The sequence below is a fragment of the Antennarius striatus genome, chromosome 8 (genome assembly GCF_040054535.1).
Source record: "Antennarius striatus isolate MH-2024 chromosome 8, ASM4005453v1, whole genome shotgun sequence".
Taxonomy (NCBI): Eukaryota; Metazoa; Chordata; class Actinopteri; order Lophiiformes; family Antennariidae; genus Antennarius; species Antennarius striatus.
This window is the reverse complement of record NC_090783.1, coordinates 18,962,402-18,982,148: the sequence shown is the minus strand read 5'-3', so window position 1 is coordinate 18,982,148 and position 19,747 is coordinate 18,962,402. Positions and strand designations below refer to the sequence as shown.

Here is a 19,747-nt window from a genome sequence, read left to right as displayed (position 1 = left end):
GTGTGTGTGTGTGTGTGTGTGTGTGTGTTTATAATCCCCAGACCGCCAGAATCTCTAGAGCCATTGTCCTTACAACTGTTTTTAATTTTATGCAGCTGATTTTACTTAACTAAAGGGGTCCTATTAGGAAAATCACATTTTGTCAGGTCTCTACGTATACATAGTGGTCCCCTCTAACCCTTTCAATTCCAGAACCTGGAAAACAAAAGCTTCCTGCATGAATAAATATCTGAAAAAATGCAAAAAAAATGGAGAAAAAGCTTGAATTAATAACAGCGCCGTGTGTGACGTCACACCCAGCGTGATTAACAGAGCAATTGACCTATGCCGAGTCATATTTGATTGTCCACCCAGATAAGAGCACGGTCATCCCTGAGATGTTCTGTTCAGGCTACGATAGTAGTGTGTGGTGATCCTGGCTCAGAGCTACACACTGAAAGTTCCTCACAAGCTGTTTAAGTCAGCTAGCATTTGGTTAACTAGTTAGCTCTGCTTCAGTCAGGTGTGTGTGTTTGTGTGTGTGTGTTTGTGTCCGCGTAAGACGTATCCTCAGCGTCATAGCGAACACATAACCAGTTTCATAGCAGATGAAGACACTACTAAAATCAGAAGTATCGCCTGTTTTTTGATGAATAAAATCAGCAGAAGCTAAGCTTATTAACAAACAGCCTCGGCCTTTAAAAGGGTTACGTTCAACTGACCTAAACCCTGAATGTGAAATAATTCAGGCAGAAATCAAGAGGTGAATTGATCACTCATTCCCAGCCTTGTGAGAGACAAAGGGTGGATTGATACATTCTCTCTCTCTCACACACACACACACACACACAGACACACACACACACACACACACACACACACACACACAGACACACACACACACACACACACACAGATAGAGAGAGACAGAAAGAGAGAGCACTTTTTTATCTTATTTACAGTTGCTTATGAGTATGAGTAAACGGCTATGCTGATACATTCGTTCTCTTCGTCACTGTGACATAGGCTTCGTGGAAGTAGATAAAGTACGGACAGGGTCCAAGAGCCAACAGTTCAATATACAGTGCACCCTTGTGTATTTGACTACTTCTCATTGCGGTTCTCATTGGTAGGCATTCACATGATACCGCGTGCGCATTCTATTGGCTGAAGGCATCCGGCAGCGCGTTCGGTTCCGTGAGTCTCGGACTTAGCCGAGACACAAAGGTGCTTTAAACAGTCGATAAGAGTGTAGGAAAAGGTCATACAGATAGATGGTGGTTCAATATCAGCATGGGAAGGGTCATAAATGTTTAAATTACCATAAATAATAAGATACATAGTTCATCGATCAGCCACGGAATTTGTTAATCGCATGTGGTTACTGGAACGCATTAACCACTAGGAACAAGGGCACACTGTATTTCACAAATGCAAGAAAAAACCTTTGTCTCACCTCTCCAGTAACATCCAATTTTTCATTATACTGAGTTAGCTTAGCTCCCTGGTGTTGTTAGCATCTCTCACTGTCCGTGACTTTTGTCAGGAAACACAGCTTTAATTACCTCCTGTCTGTAATCATCTGTTATCTTCTCCACTGATTTCTATCCCATTTGCAGACACTGTGTAATTCTCCAAAAAAAATATCTGCGTTCACCGGCCAATCTCATCGTGTTTGCCCAATGAGCCATGAGTTACGTTCGGCTGACTGAGAAAGCAGCTTTACGCTTAGCGCAGAAAAATCAAGAGTTATATCATGAAAAACGAGTGAGAAGCACGAGAAAAGTAAGAGCAAAGTGCGTAGTAATGAAGTTACTGACATTTTTAGGGATGTACTGTATGTTGTATGTGATCATGACTCCTTGCTGATGATGATGATGATGATGGATTAGTAATATAGAGATGTCCTCAAAGCCAGCGTTGTTTCTATTCAATGTTGCTATTTTCAGGTATCTCATTCAGTTGTCACTTGTCACTCATGAAATTGAGATATATATTTCTGGACTGAACAGCTGGGGTGTCACATGCTTACACATGCACCGTAGCTTTGTTCTTGTCTTTGGTCTGATGAGTGAAAAATGTCCAAATACACTACGATAAATTTCCTGAGTTTTCACATGATTCAGTCAATTGAGGATAAACTGACAAACAGTGATATCAAATATCTTTGTCCAACTTCAAACAATATTGAAAGAAATATTTTTCTCTACATTACAGCAATGCCTTGCTACTTACGGTTAATACATTCCAGGACAACCTTCCCCATACTGATATTAAACCACCTTATATCTGTATTACCATAGACTCTTTAAAACACTTTTGTATTGAAGAAAAATTGCAGGAGGAACTTTGAATCTCGGAACACAGCCCACACATGGATTCAGTCAGCAAATAGCATGCGCATGCTGTATCACGTGACTACCTACTAAAAATCTGCGATGTAGTGAAGCCACGCATCTTGAAGCGTAAATAAGCGAGGGATTGCTGTATTTCATTTCACATGTATTTGTTTCTCAGGTGAAGACACTATGACAGGTGATGGAGGAGAGTATCTGAGAGCAGAGGATCTTAAAGAGCTAGGAGATGATTCTCTGCCTGGACACTACCTGGATGGCTTCAGCTACATGAGCCACAACCTAGACAGGTTACCCACAGCAGACACAAACTCACACTTGAAATTTAAATTATACTGTATATAAATTCAGAAATGATAAAACAAGTAGAAAGAGGGCAATGACACCTCATTAATACCTCATCCACAACTGCTTAATCACATAATGCTGATAGTTACCAAAAGGATGCACACAAAGGCGCTTTAACAACAACTTGCTTATTCCACAGGCCGCAGCTCACTCCCATCCACCAAACCTTCCGTCAGAGAGATGGAGTCCTCATTGAAGAAATGCTTACCAGCCACCAGGTGAGGAAAAAATGTAGGAAAGTGTATTGTTGCCATATTTTGGTGTTGCTAAGATAATATTTAAGTACCAGCAGCCATCAACTTATGAATATTCAGCTTACAAACATTCGAAGATACAAACAAACGCATGTCGCCGTATCTGATTATTGCACTGCAGTTCTCCTTTCTGCCATAACAGTGCTGCATACGTGCACGTCCAACACTCCACTCCCCCTCTTGTTCTCGTTTTTGTTGTCTCTGTGAGCATCTCAGTACGTCCAGTTTCATATCTTGGATACTTTACTACTTATCATTGATGATAAACCAAAGGCTAGTGAAGATAGCGATAGTGGTGACAGTCTCTGATGACAACTCTACCTCTGATAATTCTAATTCAGTCATCACTATAGTCCTGCCGACCTTCGCAATGTCCCACTACCTTGCACAGAGCAGTAAGTGAGCAGTGAATAAATGATGTAAGAACCAATGTCTTCAGGCTAGGTTTCTGCCTGGAAGCATTAACCACTGAACTCTGAATATCTTTGCTATTTTATGTTAATTGTTGTTTGAGTAAACTGAGAAACTCAATGGAAATAATTAAGTAATTAAATAATTCATTAAAGTGGCATGTCAGACTCTTGATTACTCGGAAGCACATCAGGGCGACACTGACGTAAGTGGGGTGGAATATATCAGTGGCGTAAAACTTTGCTCATTCTTCACTGCATTCCCTCAGGATAAAATCATTCAGCGGAGGTAGAGGGGATGTAAAAGATATAACATGGTACTACCATTTTTTTTTATTTATGTGTTTTTTGTAAGTCCTGTTATTGTTTATGGTAAGTCTTAGGGATTAGTACTTTTGTATTTAGACTAGCAATGGCATTTAAATGATCTCAAATGGCAATTATAAATTGAAATTTAACGAATAACAACTTACAAACAATTCAACTTACGAACAACCTCTCGGAAACAATTATGTGCGTATGTTGAGGACTACCTGGGATTTGGAATTTTTGACCACAGCCTAACTTTTGTATTAAACACAGACTTTTATGTGTTTGCTGGTTTTTAGGTGTCAGCACTTTCTCGAGAGCATGAGAAGGACTCGTTTCGTTTGAGCTGGGGTGCTGAGCACCTTGATAATGTGGTGCTGTCCTCCAGTCTGCTACACTCTGGGTACACAAACACACACACACACACACACACACACACACACATGCACGCACTCACACGTGCACACACATGCATACGGACACACTCACGCGCACACACTCACGCGCACACACTCACACACACACATACACACTATTTCCTCATGTGAAACAATTTCATTTGCTTTCAAGTGTGTATGAGTCACCTCTGAATCAATTTTAGTTTTTTATTATGTTATTAGTCATTGCTGTTTTGCGTCTTTTATCTTTGCTGCTCTACCATTTTACTGTTTGTGGTCAGGGTTTTGTTGCTTTTTTATGTTTGGTAATTCTCTTGTTTCGTCCTTGTATGCTCTTCTACCTTCGCTGTGTTTGTGATGGTGTTCGTGTGTGTGTGTGTGTGTGTGTTTGTGTGTGTGTGTCTGTGTGTGTGTGTGTGTGTGTGTGTGTGTGTGTGTGTGTGTGTGTGTGTGCGTGTGTGTGTGTGTGTGCTTGTTGCATTTTGCTTCTAGCCATTCCTCGCCGTGCCTAGACCATGACAACAGCAGGTGATACTCTTATTTTTGCTACTTTCCCCTTCGTCTCCGCGCTGTGCTTTTAGGTTTTCACCTCATGCAATATTAAGTGGCAATCCATCTAATCTGCATGATTTCACAATGCATGACTGTAAATTTACAGACTGTGGGTTTTGTTTACTAGAGATATGTCAGCCAATTATTCTATACTTGATATACAACTACAGTAAATTTTAACCTTGACACATACATATGGTATATTTTTATTTTTCTGTCTAATAAAAAATGAATTATTTTAATTGTATTTTCACAGCTCCAAGAGAATATGGTTTATGTTAGTTCATGTTTTTTTGATACAATTCTATGATTTGGTAACAGAAATTATACTACAGTACCAAGTTTTACCTAAAATGATACTGCTACTTACTTTGAGTCATCAAAGTAAGGACCATCACTCCTTATAATATAAATTATTTTTACACAAGTACTTTTTGAATATATCAGATTATTAGGTTCCATAAAGTACACTGTGCTCAATTTCAATTCAGCCACAACCAGAGTGTACTGGTTGTGGCTGTGATTATGAACTAATCACATGGAATCAAGAAAGTGCATGCTATGATTGACTGTAATTTTTTTTTAAATGTTGATTAAAACCATACAAATATTATCTTTTATAGCTGATTGCAAAAAGATTGAATGCAGGAGGTGTCCATCATTCTTGTTGATGGATTATTGTAATTGATCAAATAGTCGACTACGGAATCAGAAAATCTTATGAGAAGCTGGTGGTTTGTAAGGACTTTCCAACTTCCTTTCCTCTGACAGAAAACCTCCAAGCTATATGTTTCCTTGAATCCAAATAAAAAAGTTCCACCTTAAAATTACTAATAAAAGCATTGATTATTAAAACTCAAATTAAGTAAGACCACTTTCACTATTTAATGCTTTGCTCCTTACTTGCCTGGCTTGCACATGAAAAATTGAGTGGAATGAAATCTTAGGCTTGAAAATAATGAAAGTAAACGTGTTGGTATGAAAAATGTGCTTTAATCAGTGCTGAATGTTGTTAAAAATAAGTCCTTCTTACTGATAGTTACTATGTGTGCATAGCGGCTCATGATCAATAAACGTAACATTTGTGACAAATTACACTTCGACACAACTAAAAGTATTTACTTGGATCCTTCCGGAACTCTTTTTTCCAGCTTCCTGGTGAGCTTCATGGTAGATGCCAGGGGAGGAGCCATGCGCGGTTGTCGTCACAATGGCCTGAGAATCATTGTCCCGCCAAGAAAATGTTCTGCACCCACACGTGTGACTTGCAGGCTGGTGAAAAGACACCGTCTTGCTTCTATGCCTCCAATGGTGGAGGGTGAGGGACTGGCTGGTCGCATCATAGAAGTAGGACCCACTGGAGCTCAGTTCTTGGGGTGAGTGTGTATTTGAGTCTGCTTTTGTATGCCATATGTGTGTTTGAGTTTGGGTGTGTGTTTTGTTTGTGTGAATTTCTCTACACTCCTGCCTGGATTGTTCATATTTTCTTCTTCACTTCTTCTCTGTGCTGCCTATGGATCAGTAAACTCCACCTTCCCACAGCTCCACCCCCTTTAAATGAGGGTGAAAGCCTGGTCAGTCGTATCCTGCAGTTGGGTCCTCCAGGAACCAAGTTCCTAGGGTAGGACCATGGTTGGGGATACCCTACCATCGTTCGTTCCTGGATATTATATATTCACCTATGTTTTTCCACCTTGACTTTTTTTTGTTGTGGCTTCCTTTGGGTTATGGTACTATAAAATTCTAAAACCTTGACTTTGATAAGCCTCATTTTTTACTTTATCCTGATGCCTTCCTCTGTCTGTAGACATCTAAAATTGCATTACAGTATTTTCTGCACTATAAGGCGCACTGAACTATAAGGCGCACCTTCAGTGATTGGCACATTTTCAAACCCTTTTCACATATAAGGCACACTGGATTATAAGGCACATCTGATTATAAGGCACACCTTCAATGGATGGTTTATTTTTAAACCGTTTTCATATATAAGGTGCACTAGATTATAAGGTGCACTTTCGGTTTTTGAGAAAATTAAAGGCTTATACATGTGCCTTGTAGTGCGGAAAATACTGTATTTTCATGTTGAATGGATGGTCTTCTTTATGTTGAAACTATTTTGAAATTATTTTTGTGTAACAATTTTTTAAATGAAAAATTTGATTTTTTCAAACTGAAATGTGAGTTTATGCTCTTTTTTTGTTGTTTCTGTCTTTTCTTTTTAAGGTCATGCATAAATCTTCCCAAACATCACTGCTTTTCTGATTAAGTTACCTCCGAAAACTGTTAAAATAAATACGCTTTTATGTGTTTGAATTTACCTTGCTGCCCTTTTTTAGGCCTGTAATTGTGGAGATCCCCCATTTCGCAGCTTTGCGAGGCACGGAAAGAGAGCTAGTGATCTTAAGGAGTGAAGCAGGGGAGAGCTGGAGGGAACACCATTGTGACTTCACAGAAGAGGAGCTAAACCAGATACTCAACGGCATGGATGAAAGTAAGAGATCTTGACTGTGATATTACTGTAACTAACATCAGCTGTTGATAGAGGCTGATGTTTCACATCACAGACACAGTCACAGCATAAACTCAGTAAATGAGGAAAACTTCTCCAAAACTTCACACAACCAATTTGCTCATAGGATTTTTTATAATGAATATGTTTGTTCTTTACAGAACTGGATTCCCCCGAAGAGCTTGAAAAGAAAAGAATATGCCGTATCATTACCCGAGACTTCCCACAGTATTTTGCAGTCGTGTCACGGATCAAGCAAGACAGTCATTTGATTGGACCAGAGGGTGGAGTCCTCAGTAGCACTCTTGTGCCTCAGGTCCAGGCTGTCTTCCCTGAAGGAGCCCTCACTAAAAAGATCAGAGTTGGGCTACAGGTACACATGCTGACATGAAACAAAGCAATGTTGACAGTTAAGTTAATTGATAACACCACATAAAATCTTTTTGTGTCCTAGGCTCAGCCCATTGACATAGAGGTGGTGAGAAAGATTCTTGGTAACAAAGCAATATTTAGCTCGATTGTCACATTGGAGCCAAGAAGGAGGAAATTCCACAAACCAATCACAATGACAATCCCCATTCCCAAGAGTTCTAACAATGATGGGCCAAGCACAGAGTTCAGTGGAGAGACCCCCACATTACGTTTGCTTTGCAGTATTACAGGTAATGATTGTCATCAAAGTCCTAAAGATAGGTGTTTGGACAACTGTTTAAATGAAATCAAATCTAATTTTAATAATATTTAATAATATTGGTCTAAACCAGTAACTCAAGCTTGTTTACAGAAACCCAACAGACTTCTCCAGGCAAGGAACAATCTACTTTTAACAGACAGAATCCCTGAACAGACAATAGTTGTTGTCTGCTTTGACCAGTTGGAGTTACAGAGAAGGAGAGGGGGGGGGTGAAGGGGGAAATAGGGGTAAACACATAGATGGATACTTCGATTGTACAGATAACTCTACCTTCATGTTTGCTGTACCATAAACACTATCACCGTTGGCCTGATGACTGCATGATGACGACTGAGGAAGGAAGGAAGCATGACCTAAGTTGATGGATAGATGAGGGATGATGCTGGAGGATATGGACTGGATATTATACAGAACAAAAACCTGTGTTTTTTTTTCTATTAATGGTTAGTAATAAGCTGCTTTAGCAGAACAAAGTGCCTTCCTGTATTTATGCAGACTGTCCTGCGAGGATAGTCTACATAGTTTAGTAGAACACCATTTCTCAGAAGTTTTTCGGGTATCCTGCTTTAATTGGTGAGCATGAGAATTAAACTAAGAATACCATGTTTTATAATCTTATTTTTTAGTGGGGTGATCTAAAATCTATTTTTTTTAATCAGGAAGAGTAACAGGCCGTATATCTGTGTTTCAGGTGGAACAACTCCTGCCCAATGGGAGGACATTACCGGCTCTACACCTCTCACTTTTGTTAATCAATGTGTTTCTTTCACTACAAATGTATCTGCAAGGTAAGCTCTTCCATCATTTTCAAATGTGAAGTCAAGGTTTCTTTTTTTATAGCAGACTTATAGTTTAAACTACTGCAGTACATTCCTTTACATTAATTAAGCAAAATGAAACCATGAACTCCTCGAGAGTAGTTGAGTATCATATTACGCTTTTTTAAATTCATGTCATTCAGCTGCCAAATGTCCAACTACACTGTATTTGAAATGTCTTGCCCCAAAGTGATCCGTGGTCCTCAATAAATTTGATTGAATATTGTTAAATTCTCCTCCGCCCCCAAACGCTCAGTTTTAATGGGGCATAGCTCTCAGTCCCTCTCTCCTCCCCCCTACCCCTCCCTCAGCGCATTCACATGCATTTGTTTACTTGTGCCACTCAAACATGCCTGCATTATAGATCGATCAATGGCCATAGTCTGGAACTTTTTTAACTTTCAGTAACTTCGTTACGTGTTTTGCTCTAATTCTTTTCGTGTTTTCCACTCTTGTTTTTCATGATATAACGGTTGATTTTTCATCCCAAAAAAATCCCAAGCCCGGATAAATACAGTCCCAAGCCCAAGTATCATTAAAAGCCCAACCCCAGATAAATACAGAGGGTTGGGTCAGGAAGGGCATCTGGTCCCACCCCACCTTACTCTCTGAGCTGCTTCACTCCTACACTCCAGCTCAAGGCCTCAAGTCAACTGATCAGCTTCTCCTGGAGGTGCCAAGGTCCAAACAAAAGCTCAGAGGGAATCAGTCCTTTTCTGATATTGCTTTAAATTTGTGGGATGAGCTTCTACTGCCCATCAGACAATCCTCCACACTGTCCATCTTTTAGAATATGTTTCAAACTCATTTTTATTCTTTGGCTTTTAATACCACTTGAGGCTGTGCCCTGTTTTAGGGTTTTCTGGTCATTTAGTTATTTATGTTTATTTATTTGAATGATTATTTTTATATTGCTCTGTTATCATGAGGTGAACACTGTTGTTTGGCTGTATTTTTACAGCACTTTTTATCAACTGTTGTTGTCTTCTTTTGAAAAGTGCAATATAAATAAAGCTGAGTTGATTCGAGTTGAACAGTTTAACTACCTGGTGATATCTATGAACTGACAAAAGGTTTTATTTATTTCAGATTCTGGCTAATAGACTGCAGACAGATTCAGGAGTCTGTTAGTTTTGCCTCTCAGCTCTACAGAGAGATCATCTGTGTTCCATACATGGCAAAGTTTGTCATTTTTGCAAAGACATTGGACCCCATTGAGGCTCGTCTTCGCTGTTTCTGCATGACAGATGACAAAATGGACAAGACCCTAGAACAGCAAGAGAACTTCACAGAAGTTGCCCGTAGCCGAGATGTTGAGGTGTGATTATCATCAATAAATATGTAGAGAGTTAAGTTTAAAAAAGGGTTTATCTAATTGTAGTAAGCCATCACATTAGAAAAATGTATTTTGGCTCAGCCCAAATTTAGTAAAAATAAGGAAGAAAAGGAGATTATTGAGAAGGTGCTCAACAATATCCTTTGATATCCACACACAGGTTCTGGAGGGAAAACCTATATTTGCTGACTGTTTTGGAAACCTGGTGCCTCTTACCAAGAGTGGCCAACACCATGTGTTCAGCTTCTTTGCCTTCAAGGAAAACAGACTAGCCCTTTTCATCAAAGTATGACTGTACAGTATTATTATATCCAAGTGTTTGAATTTCTACTCATGTTTTCAGAGGGTCAGATGTTAAAAACTATAGTTATCTAACTGAACCGTTTTCCAATGAATGGACAGATTAGAGACACGGCACAGGAGCCATGTGGCCGTTTGTCTTTCACCAAGGAACCACGTACATACCGTAGTCTTACCCACAATGCTATCTGCAACCTTAATATCACTCTCCCAGCATACTCAAAGGTTAGTTTGAACCACAGTTTGAATTTATATAACAATATTTTTTTTGTTGCCGTAACTATATCATTTGTTTTTTTCTGTTTTATTCATTTTTTAGGAGTCTGATTCAGATCAAGATGCAGATGATGAGGTACATTAAGCTTGTGATTCTATTCTATACTCCAAGAAGGAAAAAATAATATCTAAATTAGGTTATGGCTAACTGTTCTTTTCTTGTCTCTTTCACAGAGTGAGAAAAGTGACAAGAAATGTAAGTTGTATTCTCCTGTTTTAAATATTTATGTTTCATAGTATTTGTTGAAAATTTTAAGATTTGTGCATTTGAAACATTTTATTAAACATTTCTCAATTTTTGCTATTGTTACTGAAGGTACCAGTGTATAACTTGTATATATTTATATTGAATTGTAATTATTATTATTAGTAGTAGTAGTAGTTGTAGTAGTTGTAATTGTAGTAGTAGTAGTAGTAGTTTCAATAATAATAAAGTAATTATAATAACTGTAACTATAATGATATTTTTTATTAGGTTTAGGGTAAAACTTGGGCTACAAATTTACTTGTAGAAAAATGCTTCTTCACATTTAGATAAATTACACAATTTTATTTTGCTGTACTAATACTGTGTTAACGTATATGTTTCTAACTGGCAAATGTAGTATGGCTGATGTACTCTGCATTCCCCTCACTCCAAACCAATTCCTTTCTCCCACTTATCTCATTTAACTTTATGTTACTGCTCTGACCTTTTCGTTTACTAATCAATAATGAAAGTTAAAAATAATAACGCTTATTCATTTCAATTCATTATTTTCTTTTCCATTCATATAACAGTGGACATGCTCAAACCTTTTTTTTGTTCAGTTTATTTTCATTTATGCCATTTATTTTTAATAAATTTGGTTAAAGCCATTTTTTATTTCAAGTATACATTTCTTTTCCATCCACCAATTTCCCTTAGTAGCTTTCATTCCTTCATTTAGTTATATTGTAAACACTACCACAAATACAATTTTTATGTAATGTCACTGTTAATATTGTTAATGACTCTACAACAACATATGAAAATCTTGATTTCGCATATTCAATAGCAAAATCACATTTTTCTCAAAATGAATATAGCGGAAGGTACTATACTCTGCTTACAAATATGTACTACAAAATCTCCCTATTTCTAAAAACACACCGTATTTATGTATTTAAAGTTTATTATGTTATTTGTGTTTTGAAATTTTCATTTGTAGGCAACAATCTTGAGACTTTTTGTTTTGTCTGTTATCTCCATTATGGTTCTGTTTGTAGGTCAATATGTGTCTTTTTGTTCTTTCTCTAAACATTTTGTGTTACTTTTCTAAAATTTTGTCAGATTCTTGACCATCATGTTTTGTTATTGCCCCTGGCTTTGCTTATTCTTTTGTTGATCTACTTCCCTCCAAATTTTTGTGGATCACTTTGTTGTTTCTTTTTAAGATTCCCTTATCCTCTGCCCTGTCATTTCTCTCTTCATTCTGTGAACTGAAGGTCAATTTTTGATGAAATTGTCTTGATCACAATTTTCTGATGTCTCTCTTCCCACTTAATTTGCCCCTTGTACTCTTTACCTATTTTGGTTTTGTATATTTTTTTACTGAAGATGATGAATCTGAATCAACTGAGACATTTTCCCTCAGAACTAACCAACCTCTTGACCCTGCAACTCTTGCAAGCCCAGATCTTCTGTCAGACATGTCAGACATGAAAGTGTCTGTTGTGTCAAATACAGGACAAATAGAACATTTAAAATATGAAGAGAGAGATGGATCTTTTGAATATTTTAAAGACATGGTGGAAAACTTTGAAGGGATTCATGACATGAACAACTATAAACAACAAGTAGAAAAAGATGGTGGAAAAGATAAATGGAGCTTTCTCAATGAGACCAAGACTGAAATTACGTATCCTACTGTGGTAGAACCAGTATTAAAGGAGACTTGCATTCAGGAAAAGACTTCTGGTAGCTCTACCACAGAGGTCCGAGATATGACAGGGATAGTTTCACACCTTAGCACAGAGTTGGACCAGTACTTGGAACAGAGACCTGTAGTGACTTGTGATTCACAAAAAGATCTTGTCCAAGATACATTTGAACAAGTTATTGTAAAACGCAATGGCAAACGGCGTCCCCCAGATATCAAGAAACCTATTAGGAAGAAACTTCAAGGCAGAGAGCGTTCTGAATGTAGCAGCTCTGAGGGTGAGCTAGAACGAATGAGCTCTGAGGAGTCCCTAGATGGAGATGTTATTCTTAAGGACAGTGGCCTTTTGCCCACCACAGTTATGGATCCCCCAGTATCTCCTTTCATAGTCGAAACCCCTATTGGGTCTATAAAGGACAAAGTTAGAGCTTTACAGAGCAAAGTTGAAGAGGACAAGGTCCAAAAAAATACTCAGAAAATAATCACACAGCCAAAATGTTCTGTTGCAATGAAAAAAACTGAGTCAGACATGCCAGAGCTACCAAAGCTTTCAATTTCACCTAAATCGCCCAGATCTCAGACAGAGCGATTGGAAGAAACTATGTCTGTGAAGGATCTTTTGAAAGCATTCCAGACTGGACAAGACCCTTCAAAAAATATAGCTGGGCTATTTGAACACAAAGCTGTGACTTCTTCTTCTCCTTCAACATTAAAATCTCAATCAGGAGATTCAGAAGACCTACAGACAACTGAGCAAAATCTTTTTTCAGAGTCAAAACCACAGATTCAAACACAGCATCTCACAACTTTCTATCAGCAGAGTAATGTTATGGAGGAAATAGACCCAGAGGATCAGTCAGTAGGGTTAATTAGACAAGACTCTGAGGAAGCACTGTTAATTAAAGATAGCTCTAACATTGGAAAGAAAGTGACATTTGTTGACACAGTTCATACAGGTGATGAAAGATTTATCCTGAAGGAAGAGTTGCCAGAGTTTTATGAGAAGGAATCAATGTCTGTAAAAGAACTGATGAAATCATTCCAGATTGGTGATATTCAAAATGGTAAAGCTACCCCTTTTGAATATGAAGCACCAGCTTCTTCTAACATGGCAACATTGATGTCTGAATCAGAAGATTCTCAAGTGGTACAGAGCTCTGCACAGCTTCCAGTGCAGGAGGAAAAATTACATAATGAAACTGAAGACCTCGCAAATTTCCACCAAGAGTGTCATGTGAAGGAATGTGAAAATAGCCCTGATAAATCCCAGTTTATTCCAGATAGTGGAAATTTTGGAACGACAGTTACATTTGATGATACAGTTCAATTCAATGGCCAAAAGGGATATGTGCAAAAGGACAGTGGTGTTTCTGTGAGAGAGCTGATGAAGACATTCCAGACTGATTATGACTCTTCAAAAACTGAAGAAAGTTGTTCTGAACACAAATCCCGAACTTCTGTTTCAGCTATGGTATTGGGAGATTCTGATGGGAGACTGGTAACTGAACAAAGTCCTATGGAGGAGTCAAAATCTCAAATCCACACTCACAACCATAAAATTTTCTATCCACAAGATGGTGTCAGCATGGATGGAAAATTGGATTTTGAAGCGCATGCTGTAAGCTCAATAACAGATACAGCTGACGAATCTCAGGCTGAGTCAGATATTGCTTATTTTGGAGAAACTGCAAAAATTGCTGACACAAGTGATTTTGATGATAGAAGAGTTGGTACTGACAGAGAAGAGCCAGACTTGTCAGGGAAGAGCCTAGACAGGATGCACTTAGAGTCTGTCATAAGCAAAGGTGGAAGGTTACCTGATGACATACAGATCAGCCCTGATCGCAGACCTTCTGAGGATTTCAGTGCTGACATAAAGGCTGAACTGGAAGAAAGTCCTGAATACCAGCTTTTCAAGCAGGCATCAACAGTCTCAAAAATGAGCTTTCAGTTGGAGGAACCTGAGGATGCAACCTTAACTGATTACTCTGTTACAAACCCAATATTAATTTCCAGTCCCCGTATCAAGACGTTCTTTGGGGAAGGTGTTTCTCCCCTTGAAATTAAAGATGATGGTGTTGAGAGTCCGAAGCATGAAGGTATGGCTGAATTGTACTGTGAGAATTCTGAGGGATTATTAGTGACTCATCAGATGCCCAAAGAAATGCTAACAGTCTCTAATAATGGAGAGGAAAAGTATATAACTTCAAAGGAAGAGAATATTCCTGAAGCAAGCAAAGAAATTGAAACAGGTCAAAAAAATAAAACAATGGACTTCACAGTTGAAGAGCCACAGCTACAGGAAGTCCAAATTGTTAGGAAAACATCCAGCGAGGTATCACCAGCTATAAAAGATGTGTCAGGGATGTTGTCCTTGCTGACCAGTGACTTGAATCAGTATCTACAGACTAAACCTGTGGGAAGTCACCACAGATCACTAGAAGAGGATATTACTCAGGATACATTTGAGCAGGTAGTTTTAACAAAAGATAAAAATAAAGAAATTCTCCAATGTATTTCTAATGAGAAACATACAACAATGAGTAGAACTACAACAGGTAAAGATCATACACCAAAGGAAGGCTATTCAATTCCACAGAGAAGGCAGGAAGTGAAGAGTAAATTTAAAAACCAAAGTAATGCATCAGGTGTGCAATCAGAAACCTTCACTGAAGAACTTCCAATGAAGGAAGAGTGGGTAGAGAAAACATCATATCAGTCATCACTAAAAGTGAAGGAGGCCTCAGGCATGATATCACTGCTTAACAATGACTTGGACAAGTACCTCAAAGATAGAACTATGGAAGGTAGACCTTCAGAGGGGGAAATTTCACATGAGGAGAAGTACATAACTTCACTGGAAGAGAATATTCCTGAAGCAAGCAAAGAAATTGTAACTGATCAAAAAAACAAAATAATGGACTTCCCAGTTGAAGAGCCACAACTACAGGAAGTCCAAATTGTAAGGAAATCATCCAGTGAGGCATCAACAGCTATAAAAGATGTGTCAGGGATGTCGTCCTTGCTGACCAGTGACATGGACCAGTACATAACTTCACAGGAAGAGAATATTTCTGAAGCAAGCAAAGGGATTGTAACTGATCAAAAAAACAAAATAATGGACTTCCCAGTTGAAGAGCCACAACTACAGGAAGTCCAAAATGTGAGGAAAACATCAAGTGAGGCATCAACCACTATAAAAGATGTGTCAGGGATGTCGTCCTTGCTGACCAGTGACTTGGATCAGTATCTACAAACTAGAATTGTGGGAAGTCACCTCAGATCACTAGAAGAGGATATTACTCAGGATAAATTTGAGCAGGTAGTTTTAACAAAAGATAAAGATAAAGAAATTCTCCAAGGTATTACCAATGAAAAGCATACAACAGTGAGTGGAACCACACAAGGTACAGATCATACACCACAGAAAGACTATTCAATTCCACAGACAGGTCAGGAAGTGGAGAGTGAATTTAAAAAACCAAGAAATGCATCAGGGATGCAATCAGCAACCTTGACTGAAGAAATACCAATGAAGGAAGAGAGGCTAGAGAAAGCAATATCATATCAGTCATCACCAAAAGTGAAGGAGACTTCAGGCATGATATCACTGCTTCACAGTGACTTGGACAAGTACCTCAAGGGCAGACCTATGGAAGCTAGACCTTCAGAGGGGTACATTTCACATAAGGAGAAGTACATAACTTCAGAGGAAGAAAGGATTCCTGAAGCAAGTGAAGAAATTGTAACTGATCAAAAAAACAAAATAATGGACTTCCCAGTTGAAGGTAGACCCTCAGAAGAGGCTATTTCACATGAGATGTTTGAACAAATTAGACTCAGCAAAATCCAAAAATCTTCAAGTGAGGAGCAAATTATGACAAATGAAAAAACACAATCGGTAGTTGGTGCTGATGTGGAGTATGGTGTATCTGGAAAGACGCAAGAACAGAATGATCTGGTTGACCTCAAAGAATCCAAACCAACTTTCCAGGAATTTTGCATCAATACGAATGACCACAGTCAACAGTCTACAACTGACAAGAATATATCAGGGATGGTGTCACTTCTCATTGGGGATTTAGATATAAATCTCACAAAAACTCCAATAGCCATACCATCTCTTCCAGAAAAGGATCTAGTCCATGAGAGCTTCCACGAAGTTATATTGAGAAGTAGTAATGTGGAGGATAAGACAGATATTAATAAAAAAGAAGACATACAGGTCAGCAAAGTTGAAGTGACAGAATTACCTGAAAATACTGTTTTAGAGAAACCTTTCCAAGAAGTCTGCATCATAAATTCGCAGCAACAGCAACCAGTAACAGCGAGAGATATGTCAGGTATGTTGTCATTGCTCAGTTGTGACTTAGACCGGGTATTAAAGGAGAAGCCAGTAGGGATGCAGCGCTCTCCAGATGAGATGGTAGTCCACGAGAGCTACAGAGAAGTCATTCTGATAAAAGGTACTGAAAGAGAAACTCTTACATGCTCCAGTGATTATGACATGATGTCATCAAAATACACTAATGTAGACATGATGGGCATTGATAAAAAACAATCTTTGCAAAGTGGACTGCAGACAAGCTCCTCTGGAGATGAATGTCCTAGGAGTTTCCCATCTGAGGAAGATTTTAAAGCCTTGAGTGAGGAAACGCCTTTCAATAGCTTTGATGAACAGCATATTTCAAAATCTTACATTCTTCAACGGCCAAAGGAATTGGAGAACTTAAACATTGTGGATTTTGATGACCCAGCTAAGCATCTGTTCCATCCAGACTCACTAGAGGGAAGTCCTCACATTGAGGATAGATCTTCAAAGACATCTCCTGATTCAATTGAACCGAGCCCTACCAAAGAATCCCCCTGTCCAGACTCTCTTGAAGAAAGTCCGTCTGTGTCAAAAGAGACTGAACTTATGATGCCAGCCAAGACAGTTGTGCATGAGATTTATGTCTCTCAGCTAGGAGAAAGTTTAACTTATGACAAAAGCTTAAAAAGTGTTGAATGTGAGCATGAAGACCAGAAATACAACTGTGGGGTCATTGTAAAGAAAACTGAAATTGAGGATCACAAGTATTTAAACTCACCAAAGGAAATAACTGATGGTCATATTTGTTCTGACCCCAAAATTTGTGACAGTGAGAATATTCACGTACTCACAAGGCAAGACTCTATTGACAATGGGGATAGTGAGGATGACACCACCAATAAACAATTCACACCAGAAGAAGAGATGTTCAAAATGGCTGCAAAGATCAAAACCTTTGAAGAAATGGAACAGGAATCTATAATGAAGGGAGAAAAATCTGTAGATGTTACTTTACTATCAGAGACTGATGAAGATGGTGAGTTACATCTTAAATCTGATCCAGATATATATGCTTCCTCACATATTACAATTCAGCAAAATCCTGAAAAAGATGCAACAGGAATCACTCAAGCTCTTATCGAGGTGGCAGCTATTACTGTGAGCATTACAGAGAAAGAAGAAATTCAGCACCATAAATCTAGTGATTCACTTGTAAGTTCATTGTGTTTACTTGCAACTCATACAATGGAACCTGATTCAGAGACTGAGGAGTCATTCTCTGAAAATAGAGATGTTGGAATACACAGTCATACTGATGCAGCACAAGCTGAATGTTCCATATTCACTGAGACAGATGAGCACAATATAGTCGTTGACAATGTGTCTCCACTGAGAGATAGTTTAGTGTCTGCTGGCAAACCCCAAGCTGCTGTAGACAGTCAAGAACTACAGTCTGTTATTCCACAGTGTGAGGGTGATGACCCCTTCAATGCTGAGGCTGAGGAACAGAAAATTATTTGTCCTGCACAAGACAGAAATAGACCTAATCAAACACTAATCCAAACACCAGCTGATGAGAGGACCTCTGATCCATTTCTGTATGAAGAAAGGAAGCTATTCGAAATGACCAGAGGGGGAGCCATTGATATGACTAGATCTAATGAAGAAGAGGAAGGACATCCCTTTTTTCACATAGGTGAACATCCAGTTGATGAAGTTGTGGCAGAGGAGAAAGAGGGAGGTCAGTGTATGTCTTTAATATTTGAGAACCGCAATTCCAACACAGATTTATCCCATGGAAAAATCCCACAGTCACTTCTTACTCAAGTTGATGATGATAATATTTCTTCTCACAAATCCAGGACTCTTGTTCAACCTTCTGTTGACAAGACAGAGAATATGGTCCAATTGTGTGACATTGACATTGGTAGCTCAGTAGAGGTTCAGCTTTGTTCCCCCAATGCTTTGGAGAGACAATCCCCTATTCAAAGTGAAGATGGAAACCTCAAAAGTCTTGGTCTTGAATATCTAGACTCCACCATAGCTGACCTTCAGTCAGACAAATCCACAGTTGGCCATAGAGTTCACTCAGTACATTGCCATGACTCCTCAGACTCCTCGACTGATGATGAGAAGGAGGAAGGAGATGAAGAAGAGGACCAATGTACAGTCATAGAGATGCCCTTTGAAGTTAAACATGGAAATATGTCATCTTACCATCAGGATTCATCCCCACCTTTATCAATCACATCCACAGGAACAATTAAAGAGGAAATGGCCTTGGAAGAGTCACAGATATTTGTTTTTGATCAGATTGAAGCAAAAGTTGGAAAAAGTTCAACTTTGAATTCTAGATCTAGATCTGAGACTGATTTCACATGTAATGTCTCAAATAAAGACAGTAGGACATATTCGGACAGTAGTCAACCCACAAGGAAATATAAGCCTTTCGCCTCAAAAATCTGTGTCATGACAGATCCAAAACCTCTTGCTCAAATTGTCTCATCCTCCTCTCCTCAAAAGAACGACATCCAACTCTCTAATTTTACAGAAACATCAGTCTGGGATACTTCGATAGACACTGAAAGCAGTGAAAGTCACAGGAGTCCAGATTCTGTTATTTTTGCATATGATGCGCCACCTTCACGCAGATCCAATTCTGAATGCAATCCATTGATGGTTGTGCATCCGTCTTGTGGAACTGAAGATGTATTTGAATCCAAAGCTGCTCAGGATGACATGGAAGAAAATCAGAGGGGGAGAACCATTGATGAGCAAAATCCAGCATGTATGCCAGGTATGGCCAGACCTACATGGGCTGCTTCCTTCCTTTCTCGTCTTTCCAACAGAAACAACCTCTTGCCCTTTCCTGAGAATATACAGTAACTGCACCATTTATTATTTTGTATGATTCTTGTGTGCTGTGACTTGTCTAGACCCATCTTAAATAATATTGTTGTGTGTGTGTGTGTGTGTGTGTGTGTGTGTGTGTGT

The 19,747-nt window shown here is 38.7% G+C and overlaps 3 protein-coding genes across 3 annotated transcripts in view; all 3 read left to right on the top strand.

Annotated features, from left to right (window-relative positions):
• Positions 1-19,747, top strand: part of LOC137600803 (ankyrin-3-like) — a 91,515-nt gene that overhangs the window by 36,389 nt on the left and 35,379 nt on the right. Inside the window, exons 24-37 of the mRNA XM_068322620.1 lie at positions 2,497-2,623; positions 2,821-2,899; positions 3,954-4,057; positions 4,545-4,580; positions 5,756-5,980; positions 6,944-7,098; positions 7,278-7,489; positions 7,571-7,778; positions 8,502-8,598; positions 9,718-9,946; positions 10,125-10,250; positions 10,367-10,489; positions 10,584-10,616; positions 10,715-10,736. Of these exons, the coding sequence (XP_068178721.1) occupies positions 2,497-2,623; positions 2,821-2,899; positions 3,954-4,057; positions 4,545-4,580; positions 5,756-5,980; positions 6,944-7,098; positions 7,278-7,489; positions 7,571-7,778; positions 8,502-8,598; positions 9,718-9,946; positions 10,125-10,250; positions 10,367-10,489; positions 10,584-10,616; positions 10,715-10,736 (1,776 nt within the window). The remainder of the gene's footprint in view (positions 1-2,496; positions 2,624-2,820; positions 2,900-3,953; positions 4,058-4,544; positions 4,581-5,755; positions 5,981-6,943; positions 7,099-7,277; positions 7,490-7,570; positions 7,779-8,501; positions 8,599-9,717; positions 9,947-10,124; positions 10,251-10,366; positions 10,490-10,583; positions 10,617-10,714; positions 10,737-19,747) is intronic.
• Positions 12,308-17,859, top strand: LOC137599855 (ankyrin-2-like). The gene is made up of 4 exons (XM_068321052.1): positions 12,308-12,898; positions 14,096-14,540; positions 16,572-17,789; positions 17,849-17,859. Exons 1-4 carry the CDS (start codon positions 12,308-12,310, stop codon positions 17,857-17,859), a joined length of 2,265 nt encoding a protein of 754 aa, XP_068177153.1.
• On the top strand, positions 17,908-19,639 carry LOC137599854 (uncharacterized). The gene has a single exon (XM_068321051.1). It carries the CDS (start codon positions 17,999-18,001, stop codon positions 19,637-19,639), a length of 1,641 nt encoding a protein of 546 aa, XP_068177152.1. The 5' UTR covers positions 17,908-17,998.

Bases quoted from the DNA above. Each gene is read 5' to 3' on its own strand.
- LOC137599855 (XM_068321052.1), top strand. From the start codon at position 12,308: ATGGTGGAAAACTTTGAAGGGATTCATGACATGAACAACTATAAACAA. The intron at 12,899-14,095 runs GTCCAAAAAAAT...GACGAATCTCAG, and splicing joins GCAAAGTTGAAGAGGACAAG to GCTGAGTCAGATATTGCTTA. The intron at 14,541-16,571 runs GTATGGCTGAAT...CATCTCTTCCAG, and splicing joins TGAGAGTCCGAAGCATGAAG to AAAAGGATCTAGTCCATGAG.
- LOC137599854 (XM_068321051.1), top strand. From the start codon at position 17,999: ATGGAACCTGATTCAGAGACTGAGGAGTCATTCTCTGAAAATAGAGAT.